Source organism: Oncorhynchus keta, chromosome 21 (genome assembly GCF_023373465.1).
Source record: "Oncorhynchus keta strain PuntledgeMale-10-30-2019 chromosome 21, Oket_V2, whole genome shotgun sequence".
In the NCBI taxonomy this organism is placed as follows: domain Eukaryota; kingdom Metazoa; phylum Chordata; class Actinopteri; order Salmoniformes; family Salmonidae; genus Oncorhynchus; species Oncorhynchus keta.
Genome location: NC_068441.1, coordinates 42,635,490 through 42,661,445, shown reverse-complemented (window position 1 = coordinate 42,661,445; position 25,956 = coordinate 42,635,490). Strand labels below are relative to the sequence as shown.

The window sequence follows — 25,956 nt, the reverse complement described above, 5'->3', positions numbered from 1 at the left end:
TTTTATTTTAATTTTTAAAAAGAACTTAGTCTGGCTTTCAACTTACTCTTGAAAGTTGTCTTAGTAGAATACAGAAGGTGCAATTTTGAAATTGAGTAGTACAGCATCAGTTTTCCTTTTGTCATGTCAGTCATTGCAGACCTTAAGTCATTTAAAACTTGTATGAAATTTCCAGATCAACTAACCAGCTAATTATTTTTAGCTAGGTTTTTAGCCTAGCGTTGAGTTTGACACACAGGAAGTTTGAGTTACTCAAATATCACATGACTACACAGACATGGGAAAATGTATATAATTGCAATTAAATGAGCATTAAAACAGCAACATTTTCTCTGCACCCCATGACAAAATGTGTAGAATTACAACCTGCAAAATGTTGTCTCCGCCAACCAGAGGGGTATGAACAGTGTGTGTCATGAATAGTGCTTGTATCCATAGAAATGGACGTGGCGCACAGGGCGGGAGTTTGGGAACCCCTGCCTTAAAGAACACTACTAGTCCTTAGGCCAGGCCAGGCCTGGGCAATTACAGTCCTGTCACACATTTCCCCCATCCCTAGCAAACACTTCTGATTTAAACTAATTGCATTTTTTTAACTGACGATCATGATTAGTTGATTACTGGAGTCAGGTGTGTTAGCTGGGGCAGAAGTGTGACACCAATCAGGCCCCCGAGGACTGGAGTTTCCCAGGCCTGCCTTAGGCTGATTTGACTCCATGTTATCTCTGCTGTCTGTCTGCATGTAGACATAGAAACCCTTCTCTAAGCTCGAACCAAAGGACCCAGGCAGTTGTTACTTTATAACACACACACACACACACACACACACACACACACACACACACACACACACACACACACACACACACACACACACACACACACACACACACACACACTGCAGGGCCTTATGAGTATCGGCTGCCTTAATAAGCAACGAGGGATCAAACGAGTGATGCAACTGCAAGTCAAGAGCCCCCCTCTCTGACACATCTGCCTCCTCTTCACCACCACCACCACCCTCCGTTCCCAACCCCCTCGACACCTCCCGACTGCCTCCTCTTCATCACCACCACCACCCTCCGTTCCCAACCACCTCGACACCTCCCGACTGCCTCCTCTTCATCACCACCACCACCCTCCGTTCCCAACCCCCTCGACACCTCCCGACTGCCTCCTCTTCATCACCACCACCACCCTCCGTTCCCAACCCCCTCGACACCTCCCGACTGCCTCCTCTTCATCACCACCACCACCCTCCGTTCCCAACCCCTCGACACCTCCCGACTGCCTCCTCTTCATCACCACCACCACCCTCCGTTCCCAACCCCCTCGACACCTCCCGACTGCCTCCTCTTCATCACCACCACCACCCTCCATCCCCAACCCCCTCGACACCTCCCGACGCTCATCCCACCAACCTATCCCTCATCTGCCTCCTCTTCACCACCACCCTCCGTCCCCAACCCCCTCGACACCTCCCGACGCGCATCCCACCAACCTATCCCTCATCTGCCTCCTATTCACCACCACCCTCCGTCCCCAACCCCCTCGACACCTCCCGACGCTCATCCCACCAACCTATCCCTCATCTGCCTCCTCTTCACCACCACCCTCCGTCCCCAACCCCCTCGACACCTCCCGACGCTCATCCCACCAACCTATCCCTCATCTGCCTCCTATTCACCACCACCCTCCGTCCCCAACCCCCTCGACACCTCCCGACGCTCATCCCACCAACCTATCCCTCATCTGCCTCCTCTTCACCACCACCCTCCGTCCCCAACCCCCTCGACACCTCCCGACGCTCATCCCACCAACCTATCCCTCAGCACCTGTCAAGTCATCCACTACGCTCGACACACACACAAGCACAGAACAGGGCGACAGGAAGAGTCATCTAATACATCTATGCTGTTCTTTCATTCCTCCCAAGATATGAAATGAATGAATCTGTAGATCTGTCTTTTATGGATGACACTTTTGAGTACATTGTATTTTGACACCTGTCATCATAGTTTGAACACTCCAAGGGTTGAATCTTTCAAGTTTCCATCAATGCCAGATACCTGCTGCTGCACTTCTTAAAGCAGCTGTGTTGTTTCAGAACGGGATAGCCAGTGGTCCCAAACATCTGTTGGGAGACTTGGGAGTCATTATTTGGAGAGAGAAGGGAAAAATAGGCTGGCTAAATGCATTGGCGATTTTAGCTTGTAAATCTTGGTGGTACAAAGAACACTTTAAAAAAATGCATGCCAGCAAAGCTACTACACAACACAGAATCATAAAACACGGGACGAGATGTTAAAAACTGGCCATTGTGCCAATAGATGGTATGCACTCACATGAGATTTGCCGTGATGTTGACAGAGTGGCATGGGAGGTTTATTTCTTAGACTGGGTTAAGATGTCAATTTTGGGACACATCCTCAGTAGTGTGTCTTCGAATCAGTGGTGGCCAGCTAAAGGGTGATCAAGCCTTAGCTTGTGTCCCATGCCCAATTAAGATTTCCCACGGGACTATGCAAGGCAGGGGCGTCCTCTTCCCTGAGCCAGCCCTACAGCTGACCGCATACCTCATATGCACTTCTCAAGTTGAAGGGATCTGAATTGGGTTCTCAGGTGGGGGGGTAGCAACACTAAACAACACATTAATTGCACTATAACGGTGACAAATGGTGCCCACAAACTGTTAGGGCCAACATAAAGCTGTTCCCGACAGCAGAGCATTCCTTCCAGCACCATGTGTGAATCCTTACCACCACTACACCTGGCTATCAGTGGAGCCTCGTCTGGCAGAGAAACAGTTCATTCAGCCTTATTTACTGCCTTTTTAAAAACCACAGCTGGCATGGCAGACATGCTTCACTAAATATGGTTTCAACTCAATATGAACTACATTCTCTTTCAGTAACAATGAATGCCGACATGAGTTTTGACCTTTGAACCATACACAAACATGATTACTTTCATGTTATGTAAATTCATAATGTTTGTTCTTATATCATGCACACATGTCCTTGTGTGCCATCGCGCACAGGTTGATTTTGTCCATCCACACCAGACATGATCAGGATGGGGCAGCAGGTAGCCTAGTGGTTAGAGCGTTGAACTAGTCACCGGAAGGTTGCAAGATCGAATCCCTGAGCTGACAAGGTAAAAATCTGCTGTCCAGCCCCTGAACAAGGCAGTTAAACCACTAGGCCGTCATTGAAAATAAGAATTTGTTCTTAACTGACTTGCCAAGATAAAATAAAAAATAAATGGACACCCAGGTTGAAATATCAAAACCAACTACCTTCATTTGGGGACAGGTCGAAAAGCATGAAACATTCATGACAATTTAGCTTGCTGATGCTAGTTAATTTGTCCTGGGATGTAATATTGGGTTGTTATTTTACCTGAAATGCACAAGATCTCCTACTCTGACAATTAATCCACAGAAAAAAGGGTAAACCGAGTTAGTTTCTAGTAATATCTCCTCCTTCAGGCTTCGTCTTCATCTTTGGTTGCCAACCTCCATATAAAATCCAATCTTAAGGTGCATTACCACCACCAACTGGACTGGAGTGTGACCACTTTCAATCACCCACATGGGTATATGCTCCTAAAAAGCAATCAGGATATGAAAGAGGTGGGACTTGCAGTGCATCAAGTGTCACAAATAGAACCAAGTTCTATTTTAGCTCCTGGCTATGCAGACGCTTTCGAGCAGTTTGGATGCAGTGATTGAATAACGTATGTGTACATTTATTTAGCAATGCTCGCGTGCTGTGTGGTCAAATGAGCAGTGACAAGGTAGGCCTTCATTCAGCACTTTCAAAATGGACATGACAGAAATTCAGACAACTCAACATATTGCTGAATTTAACTTTACTCTTCTTTAAGTCATCACATGGAGAGAGAGTGAGACACTGTTAGTCTACCATTTTGAAGTATTTTACTAGGCCTATGTGGTCTAAAAAGGAAGGAAAATACAATCATGAGGATCCACTTTTATAGACAATATAACGAAGCTCAGACAGCGTATTGCGCAAACACAACAACCCTTGCAACATTTTTAATGAATTAATTTTATATTTTATTTCACCTTTATTTAACCAAGTAGGCAAGTTGAGAACAAGTTCTCATTTACAATTGCGACCTGGCCAAGATAAAGCAAAGCAGTTTGACAGATACAACGACACAGAGTTACACATGGAGTAAAACAAACCTACAGTCAATAATACAGTATAAACAAGTCTATATACAATGTGAGCAAATGAGGTGAGAAGGGAGGTAAAGGCAAAAAAGGTCATGGTGGCAAAGTAAATACAATATAGCAAGTAAAACACTGGAATGGTAGTTTTGCAATGGAAGAATGTGCAAAGTAGAAATAAAAATAATGGGGTGCAAAGGAGCAAAATAAATAAATTAAATACAGTTGGGAAAGAGGTAGTTGTTTGGGCTAAATTATAGGTGGGCTATGTACAGGTGCAGTAATCTGTGAGCTGCTCTGACAGTTGGTGCTTAAAGCTAGTGAGGGAGATAAGTCTTTCCAGTTTCAGAGATTTTTGTAGTTCGTTCCAGTCATTGGCAGCAGAGAACTGGAAGGAGAGGCGGCCAAAGAAAGAATTGGTTTTGGGGGTGACTAGAGAGATATACCTGCTGGAGCGTGTGCTACAGGTGGGAGATGCTATGGTGACCAGCGAGCTGAGATAAGGGGGGACTTTACCTAGCAGGGTCTTGTAGATGACATGGAGCCAGTGGGTTTGGCGACGAGTATGAAGCGAGGGCCAGCCAACGAGAGCGTACAGGTCGCAATGGTGGGTAGTATATGGGGCTTTGGTGACAAAACGGATTGCACTGTGATAGACTGCATCCAATTTGTTGAGTAGGGTATTGGAGGCTATTTTGTAAATGACATCGCCAAAGTCGAGGATTGGTAGGATGGTCAGTTTTACAAGGGTATGTTTGGCAGCATGAGTGAAGGATGCTTTGTTGCGAAATAGGAAGCCAATTCTAGATTTAACTTTGGATTGGAGATGTTTGATATGGGTCTGGAAGGAGAGTTTACAGTCTAACCAGACACCTAAGTATTTGTAGTTGTCCACGTAAGTCAGAACCGTCCAACATCAACTGGAATTACATGGTTTTATTATTGAACTTTTTGTTGAAAACAACATTTGAATGGGAAGAGACTGTCACTGGCAAACATGGTTACAGACTCAGAAACATTATATACTGTAGTATCCCCTCATAGTGGAGAAGAGCATATGCACTAATTATAATACACAAAGTAATAAAAACAATGAATTGCATCATTCCAACATTGCTTACAATTATAAATAAGATGCTCATGAGATAGATAAGCAATATAACAATTGATATGTAGGCTACAAACTATGGCCTAAGGGAACGATGAGAGGATAAGAGGCAAGCCTTAATTTCCATTAAGACGTTAATGAACTAGCTAAAAAATATGTATTTGTTCTGCACTTTAGGCTAAGTTCTGAGGGGGAGAGGGACCAAATTCTTAGGGTGAGACACATGGGCTACTAACAGCTTACAACACAACAGACACTTAGTATTACTTTCTTAGCTATAGTATACATATCCTGGCATATTATTTATGCAGCAGCGTGCAAGACATATTTTTGGACTTTGTTACTTTGTTATGCTGTGTTCACTTGAACAGGAAGGTGGCACGGCAGTCCTTATGGGCAAACTTTGTCATCAAACTTTCATCAAAGTCTGGCATTCTCTGGATTTATGGTGCTTTCAAGACAACTGGGAAGTCTGAAAAAAATGAGGTTAAATCGTGATGTCAGTGATCTTCAGGTCGGAATGTGGAAGGTCTAGAAAGAAGCCCTAATTTCCCGGGTTGGATGAGTGTTCAAAGCGGATTTTCCCAGTCGGAGCTCGTTTTTCTCTGAATTCCCAGTTGTCTTGAACACATTAAAGTCGGAAGTCTGAGATTTCCCATTTCCGAGTTACCAGTTGTTTTGAACACGGCAGAAGTCATGCTGGATTGACAGCATGGCCATATATTCAACCATTGTGTTGCATGTGAATGTTTATCTTTTTAAGCTTGGAAAAGAGACCTTTTCAGACAGATGTTTTAAATCCTTAAACCCAGACTTGGACCACACTCCCTCTCCCCCAAATAACAGGCAGTAGAAGCAAAATAGTGAATTTGCGATTTCCGAGTTTTTATGTAATGTCCAATGGCCGATGAGCACTGATATGTTTTATCTATAATTTATCTTAATTTGACGAGGATTGAAAATGATTTGCCAGTAGATTGTTGACATTATTCATGATGACTGCTTGTCTAGCTAGCTAGCTTTCTAGCTAAGATTTTGGAAGTATGATGTTGACGTGATCAGTCCAATCAAAGCTATGGTAGATATAACGTGATTTGACGTCATTTTATCTGTGGCCAATGCCTTCATGGACGGGCACTTCTAATGTCAATCTATGGCAGCACCCAAGGGGGCTTGAACTGCCTAGCTCTCTTTGTAGATTCTGAGGTGACGTAGTGTCCCCATGAGTGACAGAACACTGAGCCAAGCACAGAGCAACTAGAGAAGATTACCAACGCCTAAGCTCTGTATTTCCGCTGGCTGCCCCTCCATCACAGAAAACACAGCTAAGCTGAAGCACCTGCATTTTGGAGCTGCCTTACCCAAGAAAGAGACCATGTTTGTATGCGGCTTTATAACTCAAGGATATTATTTTTTACATTGCTTGCAAACTGAAATGTAACACGAATTAATGCCAAAATTACGTGCAAAACAAGCCAATTTTCTAAAATGTTATGTTTTAGCTAAACAGGTGGGGCTCTGCATGATGGTGACGGGTCACCACTGGCTAAATGTATAAATTGTTATAAATCGCATATTATACCAGCCACAGGCTGTTGTGTACCACGTATATTTCTCCACTGTACATTCTACTGTACAACTGCTGCATCAGTGTTAAGGTTGCAAAATTCCAATCTTTCAACCGTAATTTCTGGAAAATCTGGGAATTTTTGGTTAAAGGGCCATATGTGGCTCTAGATCTGCGAGTTCAAGACCCTTGACCTATGTAAACACTGACAATGTACAATGCTGTCAGACTGTTCTCAATCAAAATAGGATATGACATTTATTGGCAATTGCGACCACAAACCTCAAACATCTCCAAAGTACCTTCCATAATATCTCCCTCCTCCATCACACTGTCACCACAGCTTATAGGAGAAACCATGGGCTCACGCAAAGCAAGAATGAAACCACACACAAAAGATTCATGTTTGATAGAATCTGGTGCTCTTCAGTCCATCAGATCTCTCTATAAGTGCATTCAATGGACTGTTATTGACAGTGAACATTTGAGACTGGTTGTTGGGGGGACAGGTTGGTCGGGGATGTTTGACAGGTGTTGTGGCAGAACATGGATCAATAGCGCATCACCGCTGACAGAGAGCATGATGTGACATTGGAACAAAGCAATAATTGATCGCTATGGTTTGAGCAGGTTGGCAGTCTCAAGAAAACAGAGTAACGGTTGCTTAGAACTATTCAGTCATTTAAAACGGGAGTGGAATTCACTCCCTATTAGTAACACCACTGAGGGTGTTGCATATGTGCTGCAGGCGGTGGCTTTACCCACTAGACCAGCCTCAGGCACTATTATGTAGTCATTTTGAAGATCAAAACCATTTTCAAGCCATCAAGTGATGATGATGATATCATCTCCTGTAATAGTGACTAATTTATCTTTCTCTCTCCTTCTCACTCCTTCTTCTTCTCCTTCCTCCTCCTCCCCCTTTCTTCTCCTCCCTCCTTCTTCTTCCTCCTCCTCCTCCTCCCCCTTTCTTCTCCTGCCTCCTTCTTCTTCTTCCTCCTCCTCCCCCTTTCTTCTCCTCCCTCCTTCTTCTCCTTCTCCTTCCTCCTTTGCCCGTTCCGGAGCAGTTTGGCCGAACTGAAGTGATCGATAACACCCTGAACCCGGACTTTGTTCGGAAGTTTGTCCTGGATTTCTTCTTCGAGGAGAAGCAGAATCTTCGCTTTGATGTGTAAGTGGAGACCATGTTTCTCTCTCTCTTCCCGTCTGTTGTAATATCCTCCCTTCTCTTTTGTCCTCCTGTTCACCAGAGAATGATTCAACAATTTTCATTAGCAAGGTTCACTTAAGAATCACTTGACTTATTAATACTAAGGGCTCAATTCAATCAAACCAGGGTCATGTTCAGTTGTCCACACCGTAGCAAAACACACTTTATTTGGATAGTCCGGATTTTCCATCTGTAGGTCCTGGGGTGTATGATTACATTGCTAAGGAAGACGTGGATGTTCCTCTCACCTATATTTACCACTGTTAACATTACATTTACATAATTTATCACAAACATCATTTTACATGATCGTAAACATCATTTTACATGATCGTAAACATCATTTTACATGATCGTAAACATCATTTTATATTATCGTAAACATCATTTTACATGATCATTAACATCATTTTACATTACCATAAGCATAATTTTATATTATTATAAGCATCACAAACATTTAGATTAACAACATTTTGCAGGATGATTACGTTTTTGACTTTAAAAAAAAATACTTTGACCGATAAAGTCCAAAAACACTTTCAAGCCCAACAACAACATTAGAACTCCCCTTTGCCTCAAATCCACAGCCAGCTTCCTTTCCGCTGCGGAGGCAGCTCACAGTCGAAACCAGGGGTGGAGGGAGTTACAGGCTGTTGGGGGGATGTTACTGTTCCGACTTCCCTCCTCTCCCAGAAAAGGGGGGATCGATGCCCTCTGCAGGGGGCCAGAGGAGCGCAAGAGCAGAAGCCCCAGCAGGGGGCCAGAGGAGGAGAGGAAGAGCAGAGGCCCCAGCATGTGGCAGGTGGCGGTAGCTCGGGCCGAACCACCCTCTCAGATCTGTCACATTGATTAGGCTACACACATACACACCACGATCAATAACACCACCAAAACACCAACCGACCGCCACAGCCAGATCTGCCACACAGACAGGAAGCATTAGTCAAACAAGCAGAAGCAAAGATGTATAACAGTAGGTGGATACCAGTGTAGTTGGAAGGCATTTGTCAACGGTTGTTGTTGTATTTCATTCAAATCTTGTCAAGAAGGAGGAGGAAAGTCAAACATGATTTTAAGCAAAAACTATCTTTGTTGTAAGATGAGGAGCTGACAAAATATGTGCTTTTAGGAATAGGGTTGGAGAGATGTTTGTAAAATCTTGACAGATACTAGTTGGAGACAGTCATAACAGAACAGGATAAAACTTTTAAATAGAGTTGGAGACTGTCAACCCAGAAAAACAGCTAAAAATAAATTACAGAACATGAATCTGAATTGCAAAAAGTCATACATCATGTGTTCCTGTTGTCATGACTTTGTATTAGTTAATGTGACGACTGTTGCTCATCGAATGATTCCAAGTTTCTAATTACGTGATTAACTGAATCAAGCAATTATTAACTCATTAACCTGGGGCACCATGGGAAAAGTAGTTTTTATTGAGTTTCAATTTCCCAAATTAACTCAAAGAATATCAGAATATCGATTTTACAACAGCCGCTAATTAACCAGTTGCCTCTGACAGTCTCGTTCTGAACGTCGTAAAGCCTGTGAATCTGCACGGACCCGGGTCCCACTAATGAATTCGTACCACACCAATCTTAATTGAATATTTACTAAAAGCTCAAATTAGAACTTAGTATAACGGGCCAACACACTATGGCATGGTTACCCACAATGGGAATTTCAAAAGACAGAGGAAAAATGAAGTACACGAGAAATATACATTTGGGTGAATTTGTCAGCTATGCTATTCTAACTCTAGCCTTGCCTCAAACTGCCGCTCTTATGGGTCAGAATACAATGATGTAATTATGTGGTGATGATCTCAGGGGATTCTCTGCGTAGGCCTTCAGCTGTTCGATGACGCGCTACTCTGGCGCACCTCTCTGACCGTCTTCCCGGTGTCAGTGTCCTTTTTTGCTTAGGAGTCTGTTCCCTCACCCCTTTCTCTGGAAGGGGTCTTCCGAGGACAGACAGCTCTGTAGCTCAGAGCTAACAGCATAGGAATTAAACCCTTTAGATACCACGATTCGATGGGAGATGGAGGCTAGGTGGTTCGACTTGAATTCATCCGCTTAGACACAGCTACTCATCCGTAGCTTGGGTAGAAAATGATTTATTTGTCCTCAAACATGCGTTGCATTCTGGGTTTGTTGACTTTTAAGACCCTGCTGCAGCTGGGGTCACGTAGTCCTGTTGTAACTTCTATACTCAGGTTTTTTACCCTTGGGTCAGAAGTGGGCGTAGCCGCCTTTAGGGCAATTCTCTGGGCAAGTTAATGAGGCAAGGGCTAGATTTTTCTCAAATCCCATTTTAGACAACTAACTTAACATTTCATCTTCCCCAAAACATTCTCTTTTGATTTGGATATTTTCCATACAACGTACAATGTATAAACATCAAACATATACTAGGAAAACCCTTCACATTACAATGTTTTCGTAATAACGTCATATATTAACCTTTAATATCAGAACAAAAATGACATACATTTTCATAGTCCATCTATCGTCATGACCACCATTGTGGCTGACGAAAACCATTGTTCCAAAGTCCCTTTAGTTCATGTTTAATGTTCTGAGGCTGGTTCTCTATAGTGACAGGACAAAGGAATTTGTCTGTGGCCTGAGATTTACCAGGGGCGTGGGGGCCATAAAACCCCCACGTCTTCACACCCCTAGATCTCTCCTCCTCTGTTGGGGTTGAGAGATAATCTGTAGGGTTGTGGTCTCCTGTAACCTGACCTGATCAAGACAGTCATGACACTGTTCTAATTTAAACCCTACCGGTATAGCCAGCTGTGCAGGAATAGATTGACGCAAACACACACACTCATACACACACACACATCACTAGGCTATTTACACCATATACAGTTGTAATAATATATTATTATACATGCCAAACTTTATACTATGCGTGTAGTTTTAGGATTTCCTGTCCATTTGGGCTCTCCACATGATTTGTTTGACAATCTCTAGCAAATGACTCCTATGGGTGTAAATTCATGTTTGCAGTGTTGCTAATCTTTGGTCTGGGATTGGGAGAATTTGGTTTGTTACCTAACTGGGTGGGAACAGTGAGAAAGTAATATGCAAGGGAAACTGTGAATTGTGTAAAAAAATGCACACGCACAGATGGGCACACACACACACACCACACACACACACACACACACACACACACACACACACACACACACACACACACACACACACACACACACACACACACACACACACACACACACACACACACACACACACACACACACACACACACACACACACACACACACACACACACACACACACTCTCTCTCTCTTACAGACACATGCTCAGGTTTTTAAAATATTTGTGTAATTTTTTTTAAGGGTGGATCAGCTTAATATTGCGGAAAGAATATTGGTTCCATCAATGTAATTGTCTGCATCATTTCCAATCCCCCATATATTTTTTGGGGGTAAATATATATATATATATATTTATATATATATATATATATATATATATACACACATACATACATATACACATACCTATATAGGCATACATACTTTTTAAAAGAATATACCTTTATTATTATTCCCCGCAAACCCTACCACCGATCATGCTCAGGTTTTGGTTAACCCCCTCCCCTGGGACAGCCATGCTGAATCATTAGAGGTGAATTATTCAGTAACAGTCCACACACACACACACTCGGCTATCACGTTTTCTTTGTTGACTGCGTCTTGGATCATCTCTGATGTTGTCCTTCACACTTAAAAGATCCTCACTCTACACACTTAAAACATGTTTAAACTTTACATTTAAAACATCTACAAACTTCTACACGTAAAACATCCCACTTTAAAGTGCCATCTAATTTTTGTCAGCTGAAATTCTCAAAAATAACAAACTGAAAGTGTTATTGTAGCTTCTCTAAGAACAGGAGTGATGTTTCACATGAAAACCTCTAGGGGATCGGTGTCCCTATACCGGGACGGTTGTGGGATCGGTGTCCCTATACCGGGATGGTTGTGGGATCGGTGTCCCTGTACCGGGACGGTTGTGGGATCGGTGTCCCTATACCGGGACGGTTGTGGGATTGGTGTCCCTGTACCGGGACGGTTGTGGGATTGGTGTCCCTGTACCGGGACGGTTGTGGGATCGGTGTCCCTAAACCGGGACGGTTGTGGGATCGGTGTCCCTGTACCGGGACGGTTGTGGGATCGGTGTCCCTGTACCGGGACGGCTGTTGCTAACGTGCGCTAATGTGACTAGAATGATGCTGTAAGTAACAGTCAACTTTCCAGGACATAGACATGCCTTATATGGGCAGAAAGCTTAAATCCTTGTGACTTACATTAACAAGTGTTCCCCCCCTAATCAGCTAATGTATACTAACGTGGTCTACTAATATGTGGTGGATTGATGGCTCATTAACAGCTAGTACATAAATGCCTGCTTAATGCCTTACATAAGCTATGAAAATGTGTCACCACATGACTTCTACTGTGCACATTCACTGCCCCGTGAACCGGGAAGCGGTTCATTACGGTAGTTAACCACCAGAGAAAATGTTATGCTGAGTTTCCACCTAAGGCTTACAGCTGTGTTTAACTCAAATTGTAGACTTTACTGGTTTCCAACTCCATGGACCGGCGACGATGTCCCACTGGGCCATGGCCTCGCCGGACTGGCTCTGACTTGGTGCCAACATTAACATAAACGTTGTTCCTTCCTGTATTATACTGATGAATAAATGTTTATTCTATTCTACTGAGCCATTATCTTGTATTATTTCTCATTGTTGTTGCATTGTCCAGAAGGAACCTGCAAGTAAGCATTTCATTGGACGGTGTATACCATGTGTACATACTTAAAACTTGAAACATGGCAATAAATTGGTGTGGGGTAAGTCTTAGGTGGAAATTCGGCATTTCCAACGATGTTTATGGCAATGCAGTAGAGGAATGTCATGGCATGCACGGGTACACGGCAGAGAATCGCAATTATCGCGCCGCAGTTCGTGACCTTATGGTACTCCTCAATCAATAGCATAATGATGAATAGCATGATGATCGCTGTTAGAGCATTTGGCCAGTAACCGAAAGGTCGCTCTTTCGAATCCTGAGCCGACAAGGTGAAAAATCTGTCAATGTGCCCTTTTAGCAAGGCACTTGACCCAAAATGCTCCAAGATTAATAATGGCTGACCCTGGACTGTGAAAAAGTTATACAGATTAAACAGGCTATACAGGTTATATAGGTCATACAGATTATACAGGCTATACACGTTGTACAGGCTATACAGATTATACAGGCTATACAGATTATACAGGCTATACAGATTATACAGGCTATACAGATTATACAGATTATACAGGCTATACAGGTTATACAGGCTATACAGATTATACAGGCTATACAGGTTATACAGATTATACAGGCTATACAGGTTATACAGATTATACAGGTTATACAGATTATACAGGCTATACAGGTTATACAGGCTATACAGATTATACAGGTTATACAGGCTATACAGATTATACAGGCTATACAGATTATACAGGTTATACAGGCTATACAGATTATACAGGCTATACAGATTATACAGGCTATACAGATTATACAGATTATACAGGCTATACAGGTTATACAGGCTATACAGATTATACAGGCTATACAGGTTATACAGATTATACAGGCTATACAGGTTATACAGGTTATACAGATTATACAGGCTATACAGGTTATACAGATTATACAGGCTATACAGATTATACAGGCTATACAGGTTATACAGACTATACAGATTATACAGGCTATACAGGTTATACAGACTATACAGATTATACAGATTATACAGATTATACAGGCTATACAGGTTATACAGGCTATACACGTTGTACAGGCTATATAGATTATACAGGCTATACAGATTATACAGGCTATACACGTTGTACAGGCTATATAGATTATACAGGCTATACAGATTATACAGGCTATACAGATTATACAGATTATACAGATTATACAGGCTATACAGATTATACAGGCTATACAGATTATACAGGCTATACAGATTATACAGGCTATACAGGTTATACAGGCTATACAGATTATACAGGCTATACAGGTTATACAGATTATACAGGCTATACACGTTGTACAGGCTATATAGATTATACAGGCTATACAGATTATACAGGCTATACAGATTATACAGGCTATACAGGCTATACAGGCTATACAGGTTATACAGGCTATACAGATTATACAGGCTATACAGGTTATACAGATTATACAGGCTATACAGGTTATACAGATTATACAGGCTGTACAGGTTATACAGATTATACAGGCTATACAGGTTATACAGATTATACAGGCTATACAGATTATACAGGCTATACAGGTTATACAGACTATACAGATTATACAGGCTGTACAGGTTATACAGACTACAGATTATACAGATTATACAGGCTATACAGGTTATACAGACTACAGATTATACAGGCTATACAGGTTATACAGACTATACAGATTATACAGGCTATACAGGTTATACAAATTATACAGGCTATACAGGTTATACAGATTATACAGGCTATACAGGTTATACAGACTATACAGATTATACAGGCTATACAGGTTATACAGACTACAGATTATACAGGCTATACAGGTTATACAGACTACAGATTATACAGGCTATACAGGTTATACAGATTATACAGGCTGTACAGGTTATACAGATTATACAGGCTATACAGGTTATACAGATTATACAGGCTATACAGGTTATACAGACTATACAGATTATACAGGTTATACAGACTACAGATTATACAGGCTATACAGGTTATACAGACTATACAGATTATACAGGCTATACAGGTTATACAGATTATACAGGCAATACAGGTTATACAGATTATACAGGCTATATAGATTATACAGGCTATACAGGTTATACAGATTATACAGGCTATACAGATTATACAGGCTATACAGGCTATACAGGTTGTACAGGCTATATAGATTATACAGGCTATACAGGTTATACAGATTATACAGGCTATATAGATTATACAGATTATACAGATTATACAGGTTATACAGATTATACAGGCAATACAGGTTATACAGATTATACAGGCTATATAGATTATACAGGCTATACAGGTTATACAGATTATACAGGCTATACAGATTATACAGGCTATACATTTTATATAGATTATACAGGCTATACAGGTTGTACAGAATATACAGGCTATACAGATTATACAGGCTATACAGGCTATACAGGTTGTACAGGCTATATAGATTATACAGGCTATACAGGTTATACAGATTATACAGGCTATATAGATTATACAGGTTATACAGATTATACAGGCTATACAGATTATATAGATTATACAGATTATACAGGCTATACAGATTATACAGGCTATACAGGTTATACAGGTTATACAGACTATACAGATTATACAGATTATACAGGCTATACAGGTTATACAGGTTATACAGACTATACAGATTATACAGATTATACAGGCTATACAGGCAATACAGACTATACAGATTATACAGGCAATACAGGCTACACAGATTATACAGATTATACAGGCTATACATGCTACACAGATTATACAGATTATACAGGCTATACAGGCAATACAGACTACACATGATATACAGGTTATACAGATTATGCAGGCTATACAGATTATGCAGGCTATACAGATTATACAGGCTATACAGATTATACAGGTGCCTTTGGCTATGCCGGGTTAAGTGATATGACATGCTATTCTATAAAATAATTTCTCCGTAATTAATATTACCTGATTGAGCTAATCATGTAAATGTAATTAACTAGAGAGTCGGGGCACCACAAAATAATATTTATAGAGCTGTTATCTTCCGAATAAACTCTTAATGACCTAGTAATATTTTACATCAATAGCAGTCAATATTAATCGTCACCTTAATTCAGTCTCATCTGAAAGTTGTAAATTATTGGTTATCTTCACAAACCCTGGCAAACAAGTTGAATCACCAATACAAAATTGGGGTTCATTATTTATTTACTAAATACATTACATTACATTACATTTAAGTCATTTAGCAGACGCTCTTATCCAGAGCGACTTACAAATTGGTGCATTCACCTTATGACATCCAGTGGAACAGCCAATTTACAATAGTGCATCTAAATATTTTAAGGGGGGGGGGTGAGAAGGATTACTTTATCCTATCCTAGGTATTCCTTAAAGAGGTGGGGTTTCAGGTGTCTCCGGAAGGTGGTGATTGACTCCGCTGTCCTGGCGTCGTGAGGGAGTTTGTTCCACCATTGGGGGGCCAGAGCAGCGAACAGTTTTGACTGGGCTGAGCAGGAACTGTACTTCCTCAGTGGTAGGGAGGTGAGCAGGCCAGAGGTGGATGAACGCAGTGCCCTTGTTTGGGTGTAGGGCCTGATCAGAGCCTGGAGGTACTGAGGTTCCGTTCCCCTCACAGCTCCGTAGGCAAGCACCATGGTCTTATATGATACTTATATTAAATACCTAACTAATCACACATAATTACATCTACAAAGAATTAATTATACCTTGATTACAAATTACGTCATAAAAGAAAACGTCCCTAGCGGGCGGAACAGATATGACAGCTTGTTACACAAAAGAAAAGGGGCTGGATTTGAGTGAAAGAGCGGGAAGACTGAGGAACAAAGGGTGAAGCCATGCTATCGTAAATACAGTATTTTATGCATTCTAAATTACCGCCCATTTGGAAAAGGAAAATGCAATAAATATTTACTCTGAGCTGCGCTTCGGTAGGTTGGTGGTAAGATGGAATGCCGTGTTGCCAAGCTGAGTCCTTTGTCCTTTGAAGAATGTCTCTGGTGGTCAATTGGCTACGTTGTAGTAACGTTGTTGTGTGATAGACGGGATACTCTGTCTGTTCCTTCCTAACCCTCGTTTGCAGCTACTGTTGCCTACTCAACGGCTAGGAGGTATGACTTCTGTAGTGAATAAGAGTTCAAAGTTCATACCATTCACAACCAAAGCTCACGCTGATGTTGGCTTCATCTGTAGTTATTATCTGAACCATTCTGACATCGGACCATCGTCCTCACATCCTCGGAACAGGAGGTTATATTGTTGTCAGGGCTTTATATAGGAAGGGAGAGGAGGGCGTGTTTGAAAAGTTTTATAGCCCATGTCCCTTCACAGGGGCGGCCACTGATTGAGCAGAGCCCTAACTTATGAAAACCCAAATCTCACATTTTAGAAGCTAAAATCACATTTCCCATCCCATCATGAATAATTTCATATTCAAACATTTAAATTGAACAACAATTCCATGTGAATCCGATAACTCTGATGTGTAGACTTTCCACTGTAGAGTTTGTCATCCTATCATTGATGAGAATGTCTCAGATGACAACCGAACTGACATCATATTCATTAAGTACCACTGCATATGTTCAATTGGTCGGATTACCAGAATATAGTTAATTTCCCCTCACCTTCTGATGTTCCCAGAATCTCTATGTTAACCAAGGGGTTTGCAAATGTAACATCAGTAGGGTAGAGAGAGGATAAAGGGAGAAAGAGGTATTTATGACTGTCATAAACATACTCCCAGGCCAACGTCATGACACAGGCTACACAGGCTACACAGGCTACACAGGCTATACAGATTATACAGGCTATACAGGCTACACAGGATACACAGGTTATACAGATTATGCAGGCTATACAGGCTACACAGGATATACAGATTATACAAGCTATACAGATTATACAGCCTATACAGGCTATTGACAGCTATTCTCAGCCCTGTGTAACGAAACGTTGATCGATATCCACTTTTTGTTTGTTGGAGTCACACCTGTCATCCTTGTGACATAAGTAAGTGAGGTCATAGGAGGTATATGGAAATAAATTGGATGCCTATTGCATTTCCAGGCTTGTCCAGATATGGATCTTCAAGGCCCCATGGGAGTGCTGCCGCTGTCATCTCCCTGATTTGAGGTCCCGAGAGGTGGCTCCAATAAAAGGGAGAGCCTCTGTTATGGCTGGATGAATAATTTAACCATCCCCTTCCCTCTAGAGATTATTTTTAGCATCCTGAATCACAATAGATAGGAAAGGTAGGAAGTACCATGGAGGCACTGTAAGGTCTTAGAAATAGGGATATAGATAGAGATAGGGCTTAGAGATAGTGATAGGGCTAGAGATAGGGTTAGGGATGGGGCTTAGAGATAGGGTTAGGGATGGGGCTTAGAGATAGGGAGAGGGCTTGGAGATAGGGCTTGGAGATAGGGATAGAGTGCTTAAGGATGGGGATAGGGATAGAGATATGGCTTAAAGATAGGGAGAGGGATAGATATGGGGCTTAAAAATGGGGATAGAGATGGGGCTTAAAGATAGGGATAGAGATGGGGATGAAGATAGGGCTTAAAGATGGGGATGGAGATAGGGCTTAAAGATGGCGATGGAGATGGGGCTTAAAGATGGCGATGGAGATGGGGCTTAAAGATGGCGATGGAGATGGGGCTTAAAGATGGAGATGGAGATGGGGCTTAAAGATGGAGATGGAGATGGGGCTTAAAGATGGAGATGGAGATGGGGCTTAAAGATAGGGATAGAGATGGGGGTGAAGATAGGGCTTAAAGATGGGGGTGGAGATAGGGCTTAAAGATGGGGGTGGAGATAGGGCTTAAAGATGGGGGTGGAGATAGGGCTTAAAGATGGGGGTGGAGATAGGGCTTAAAGATGGGGATAGAGATGGGGCTTAAAGATAGGGATAGAGATGGGGATGAAGATAGGGCTTAAAGATGGGGATGGAGATAGGGCTTAAAGATGGCGATGGAGATGGGGCTTAAAGATGGCGATGGAGATGGGGCTTAAAGATGGCGATGGAGATGGGGCTTAAAGATGGCGATGGAGATGGGGCTTAAAGATGGCGATGGAGATGGGGCTTAAAGATGGAGATGGGGCTTAAAGATAGGGATAGAGATGGGGGTGAAGATAGGGCTTAAAGATGGGGGTGGAGATAGGGCTTAAAGATGGGGGTGGAGATAGGGCTTAAATATGGGGGTGGAGATAGGGCTTAAAGATGGGGGTGGAGATGGGGTTTAAAGATAGGGATGGGGATGGGGTTTAAAGATAGGGATAAAGATGGGGATGAAGATGGGGCTTAAAGATGGGGATGGAGATGGGGCTTAAAGATGGGGATGGAGATAGGGCTTAAAGATGGGGATGGGGCTTAAAGATGGGGATGGAGATGGGGATGAAGATGGGGCTTAGTTGTTACATGTAAACAGATGTAGGATCTTTGAGCCAGTTTGCTACAGTAGGTTTGCTACAGTAGGGAAATAATCCTGCAGAAACAGGAAATGTGAGTTAGTATGTGGATTATAATTAATGGACATTTTTGTAGGGATTGATTACATGTTTCGTTTGGGAATCTTGAGTGGAAATTACAAACTTCAAAAGTATTTTTAAACCTCAAATACAATACACGTTTTACATTTCCTGCATTGCAGGAAAGTTCTTCTGCAACAATGTACCATTTGTACTGTACACTAGGAAACTAGATGGAACGGGTTATCTAATATCTATACCTGCTCTTAGTTCTACCTTTCAATCTGAGCATGCTATATGGGGCGAAGACAACATCCTTTTCTCTTGTTTCTAATGGAATCATTATATAAAGAAGAGTGGGGGTCGGTAACATTTCAGAAGGGCTTCCCACTCTGTTATGACTAGCGTATCGTGGCATAACAAGGCTTTCCGGAGACTCAGCAGATATACAAGAGATATAGAACACTGTGCATGATGCTCAGTTGTATCCTGTAGATATTTAAAGGTAGGCATCGAGTGATGGTCTTTATTTTTCATACTTTTCCTCAATTATGAGGATCCTATCCTCAGGTCAATTAGCTTGCCTTCTGAGAAGTAGCTGAGTTCTTTTAAAAAGAGAACTTGATTACTCGTCAAGTCGTGAGCACGAAGAAGTAAATGCACGTCATTAATTTCTCCGAGATCTAATGAATTGTCAAACGTGAAGGGGAGTTGACATCATTTTCTTCCATTTAGATAATAAGGAATAGGCTAACATGACTGTCTGATGAGCAAGCAGCAAAGGATGGAAGAATAAAGAACTTGGGTTCTGCTGGAGTTTTTAAGAAGGTCAAGTCAGAGTGATGGTGTGATTTTTTACACCTTGCTGAGAGAGAGTTGGAAGTAACACTGTCCTTGTAAAGGTGTTATAGTTTGTTTTTGAACCTGTAGTTTTTGTGCTGTTATAGTAGATACAGTGGTTTATAAAGGCCAAACCGAAATGTGACTTCCGCTTTATCCCAACCCCTCTGAAAGACACATACATATACAGGTTGGAGAGGTGGGCCTGCCACACTAGGCTCCCATGGAGCCGTTGTTGTGGGTGGTTAAGTGCCTTGCTCAAGTGCCACAACGGCAGGCAATAGCATCTCTGGTTGCCAGGTCACTTCCCCTCAGATTTTTCCCATCAGACCCGGGAACTGGTAACCCTCCGGCTCGCCTCCCTAACCACTAGGCTACCTGTAATGTAATTAAGCAGGCACGGAACAAACCCTACCACGGGCCCCTGGCTGCTATCAATTATGTATGGATTCCCTATCAGCCCAGGTAAACCTGTGCATTGATCCTTGACTGTAATTAAGGTTTTTGGAAATTCTACAATAATGTTTCCTTCTCATTCGGATTCGATTTGTATCAACGTGGTAATTTGTGTTAATTCACGCCCCACCTTCCAGGATATCACAATGTGTTTAATGCCGGTCCTTTGTCTCGATTACAAAGAGCTGCCCTGAGGTCCTCTGTCGCCTGCCATGTAAATGAGGCTATCCGATATTTGGGGCGGGTTTATCACTCCTCGCACTGCTAAATCTAATTTCGCTCAGCGCTTCCAGGCTTATCCTACTGTGCTGTAATTTCATTTGATACCACCCAGGCCTGGCTCAGCACTCAATTTTACACCGCCAGAGATGGGATTTGTACTGAGTGAGTGAGGGGGAATTCCGATTGAAAGTGAGGGATCGAGGAAAACTGAGATGGAAGACTCATTGTAGAGGGAGAGTAGGTAGGCTAATAGAAGTAAGAAAGGTTCTGTAGTTTAGAGATACTTTTGGAGGCTTAGTGTTTGAGAGTGGGGAGTTCTGCTCTCTGCCACTTCGCTAGATTCTGATAATGTGGTTGTTATAGCTTTCTCAGTCTTCAGGTGAGCCTCTCTACTTTTCATCACAATACACATTGGCCCCTAGTTTTCAGTTTTATCACTAAAAACTCTTCTTTTCCTCTGCTGCTCTGAAACACGGTGGCAACATATGGAAGCAGATTTATGCCAAAATTAAGAGAGGCTGTTAATGAAAGAACTGAAGGCATGTCTTCTTCTGAAAAGACACCACTTCATTTGTGATGAATTGGTAGAAATGAGGGCCTGTGCCTATGATCGATCCTCATTTACAAATGAACTGGTCTGCATGTGAAGCTTGAACAACTGAGCAGCTTTTTTAAAGCTCTTTCCTAAGTGTTTATTCCATTTCTTAGTTTTGTCCTAGATTTCCAAATCAGAGTTTTCCAGATGCTGGAGCAGTGAGCTCGGTTGTCTGTCTGTCTGTCACACCGTTGTCAGTTCTGTCATGGTGCCCTAGTACTGCGGCCTCTCTCCTGGCCATGCAGAACCCTCACCTGTCCATCACAGAGCTGTAAAGGAGAGGGGAAATAATAACAGAGGATAAGTTGAAAGAAAAGTTGAGAGTTGGAGAATAGAATAGTTTCAAATACCTTTGTGATGTTTTGTATTCAAAATACAAACATTATGTAAGAAGAACTTGAACATTTATCTTTGAAGATGTTATAAAGTGTGATAAATTACTTTTAGAAGATATCTTACATTCTCGTAGGGCCAAGCCAGACTTTTAAAACGACCTAGAACCAAAAGGTTTCTCCTACAGGGACAGCAGAATAACCCTGATATTTTTTAAAGAGTGAAGGCATTCATAGTAGCCTTAATACATCTTTCTCAGTTTGCATTTGACAATGACGTTTCGACAGACTCATTTTGACAGCTCAATCTTTCTCACCATCTTACACTACCTTTATCAAATCACAATCAAATTGTATTTGTCACATACACATGTTTAGCAGATGTTATTGCATGTGTAGCGAAGTTCTGATATCCTCCCTGGATCTAGCGGGTCCGTATGGCTTCGCAATACCGTACTAGCACCACAATTGGCTCTCTGTACCTGAATCCCATCCAAGGGCCTTGTCAGTCTCTCAGGTTCTACACAGCAGCTACAGTGGGAAGAGAAAGTATGTGAACCCTTTAGAATTACCTGGATTTCTGCATTTTTATCTGATCTTCATCACAACAATAGACAGTCTGCTTAAACTAATAACACACAAACAATTATAATTTTACATATCTGTTGAACACACCGTGTAAACATTCATAGTGCAGGTTGGAAAAGTATGTGAACCCTTGGATTTAATAACAGATTGACCCTCCTTTGGCAGCAATAACCTCAACCAAATGTTTTCTGTAGTTGCAGATCAGACCTGCACAACGGTCAGGAGGAATTTTGGACCATTCCTCTTTACAAAACTATTTCAGTTCCAAAATATTCTTGGGTTGTCTGGTGTGAACCGCTCTTGAGGTCATGCCACAGCATCTCAATCGGGTTGAGGTCAGGACTGACTGGGCCACTCCAGAAGGTGTATTTTCTTCTGTTCAAGGCATTCCGTTGTTGACTTACTTCTGTCTTTTGGGTCGTTGTCCTGTTGCGTCACCAAACTTCTGTTGAGCTTCAATTGGCGGATAGATAGCCTTACATTCTCCTGCAAAATGTCTTGATGAATTCATTTTTCCGTCGATGACAGCAAGCTGTCCAGGCCCTGTGGCAGCAAAGCAGAGTCACATGGCACGGAACAGGTGAACCCAAGAGTAGACTCAGACGAGGAGACTGGGATGAGGTAACCAAGGTATTTATTGAAACACAGGGGGAAGATGGGGAGCAGGCCAGGGGAAGCTCGGGCGGGTTGCAGGAAGCTAGGTGTGGAGGCTGAGACTGGAGCGGGAGGGGTTGGGACTGGGGAGGCAGGACCAGAGGGGAATCCAAGGATGCAGTGGAGTGGGGGGTCCAGGACAGAGTAGCAGGATGACAAGACGTGGGACTGGAGACAGGGACCAGTGTTAGAACTGGCAGAACCGTAACAGAGAGGAAAACAGCGTCAGGCAAAGGAAAACAGGCATAACATGAAAACAGGATCTAAGCAGGAACAATCGGCTAAAAAACGCAGACTGACTGAGCAGAGGTTACGATCTAGCAGCGTGGAAGTGGCAGGGCTGAGTATTTGTCGAGGTCTTGATTATGTAACAGGTTGCAGCTGGTGGGGATCTGCTCTGCCTCCAGCACACCTGTCTACACACACACACACACACACACACACACACACACACACACACACACACACACACACACACACACACACACACACACACACACACACACACACACACACACACACACACACACACACACACACACACACACACACACACACACACACACACACACACACACACACACACACACACACACACACACAGAGGGAGAGAGCACTGGGGGAGTGGCGGCAGGTTAGGGAGACCCAGGATCCCTCCACCATATTTTACAGTTGGGATGAGGTTTTGATGTTGGTGTCCTGTGCCTTTTGTCCACAGAATATTTTGCCAGTAGCGCTGTGGACCATCCAGGTGCTCTTGCGAACTTCAGACATGCGGCAATGTTTTTTTTTGGACATCAGTGGCTTCTTCCATGGTGTCCTCCCATGAACACCATTCTTGTTTAGTGTTTTACGTATCGTAGACTCGTCAACAGAGATGTTAGCATCTTAAAATACATTTCTGTAAGTATTTAGCTGACACTCTAGGATTATTCTTAACCTCATTGACTCCAATGAGCTTTTAGTGAAGTCATTAGCCTCGGGGTTCACATACTTTTTCCAACCTACACTGTGAATGTATAAATGATGTATTCAATATAGACAAGAAAAATAGAATAATGTTTGTGTTATTAGTTTAAACACACTGTATTTATCTATTATTGTGACTTGGACAAAGATCAGATTAAAATGTATGCAGAAATCCAGGTAATTTAAAAAGGGTCCACATACTTTTTCTTGCCACTATATTTCTCCTGGGAAACAAATTCAATACAGATGTATGTCTTGGAATGTGCAGGTAACAGGCTACTTACAAACACTGTGTACATCTTCAATAAAGTCAGCTATCCAAATGCCTGTCAACTATCCAACTTAACTATCTTTAAAATGTCTATAGTATTTCCTTTTGACTCTACCGTGGAGTCCTGGAGGAGCTCATCTTGTTAATTACGGTCAAGTCAAGCATTTGACCCCTCGGTCCTATTGAAAATCTCCTTCATAATCTTTTCAAAGGACCCAGATGATGGCAAGGTTGCTGTTTCTCTTTAGCACGAGGCAGTGCATCGTCCTCCACTGTTTGACTTCAAAAACACTGACAGAAACGAGTGGGTGCAAAGGGAGAGAGAGATTCCAGACGGAGAAGAAAAATGCATTATATTATTTTGTAATGTACAGTAATTTGTGTAAATCAGTTAAGCAGCAAGTGGATTTCCTTTGTCAAACAAGCTTTTTATAGGAACTCGTTATGTTGGCACTTAAGAGAGCACCGTGAGGATGACGAGGTAGAAGTGCCACGTTTCCCCCCCTGCTGGGTGGGAGGGGGATGATAGGGTCTTCAATTCATACAGTCGATCCTATTTTGGAATTCATTACCATTCGGATCCACATCCATTTGTCTTTGTCATTCTTGACTCTTCCTTCGTATCTACATACACACTGCTTATTTATTTATTAAACATGATGTTTACCTGTCCTGTGTGGGTAATCTATAGTTTCATCTTCATGCACAGCTGTAAAGTCCGGATTTGATTACAGTTAAGTTTAGGCTGCCTGTACTATATGAGGAAGTACATTCATGTATGTTTATGGTTTAACTTACAGTCATGATTTTACCAGGTGTTTACTTTGTTTAATTTTAGATTTATTTTGATTGAACCTTTTAATTTAACCTTTATTTAACTAGGCAGGTCAGTTAAGAACTAATTATTATTTACAATGACAGCGTACCAATAATACAGAATGCCTCCTATGGGGACGAGGGCTGGGATTAAAAATACCAAATAAAATACAAATATAGGACAGAACACACATCACGACAAGAGAGACACCACAACACTACATAAAAAGAGGCCTAAGACAACAACACAGCATGGCAGCAACACGTGAAATCACAGCATGGTAGCAACACAACATGGCAGCAGCACAACATGGCAGCAGCACAACATGGCAGCAGCACAACATGGCAGCAGCACAACATGGTAGCGGCACAACATGGCAGCAACACAACATGGTAGCAGCACAACATGGCAGCAGCACAACATGGTAGCAGCACAACATGGTAGCAACACAACATGGCAGCAGCACAACATGGCAGCAGCACAACATGGCAGCAGCACAACATGGCAGCAGCACAACATGGTAGCGGCACAAAACATGGTACAAACATGACAACAGCACAAAGGGCAAGAAGGTAGAGACGACAATACATCACGCAAAGCAGCCACAACGGTCAGTAAGTGTCCATGATTGAGTCTTTGAATGAAGAGATTGTGATAAAACTGTCCAGTTTGAGTGTTTGTTGCAGCTCATTCCAGTTGCTAGCTGCAGTGAACTGAAAAGACGAGCCACCCAGGGATGTGTGTGCTTT

At 42.3% G+C, this 25,956-nt stretch overlaps 1 protein-coding gene across 1 annotated transcript in view; it reads left to right on the top strand.

Moving 5' to 3' along the window:
- LOC118399710 (copine-9-like) overlaps positions 1-25,956 on the top strand; it is a 164,048-nt gene that overhangs the window by 47,612 nt on the left and 90,480 nt on the right. The window contains exon 4 of the mRNA XM_052473955.1: positions 7,941-8,044. Coding sequence (XP_052329915.1) covers positions 7,941-8,044 — 104 coding nt within the window. The remainder of the gene's footprint in view (positions 1-7,940; positions 8,045-25,956) is intronic.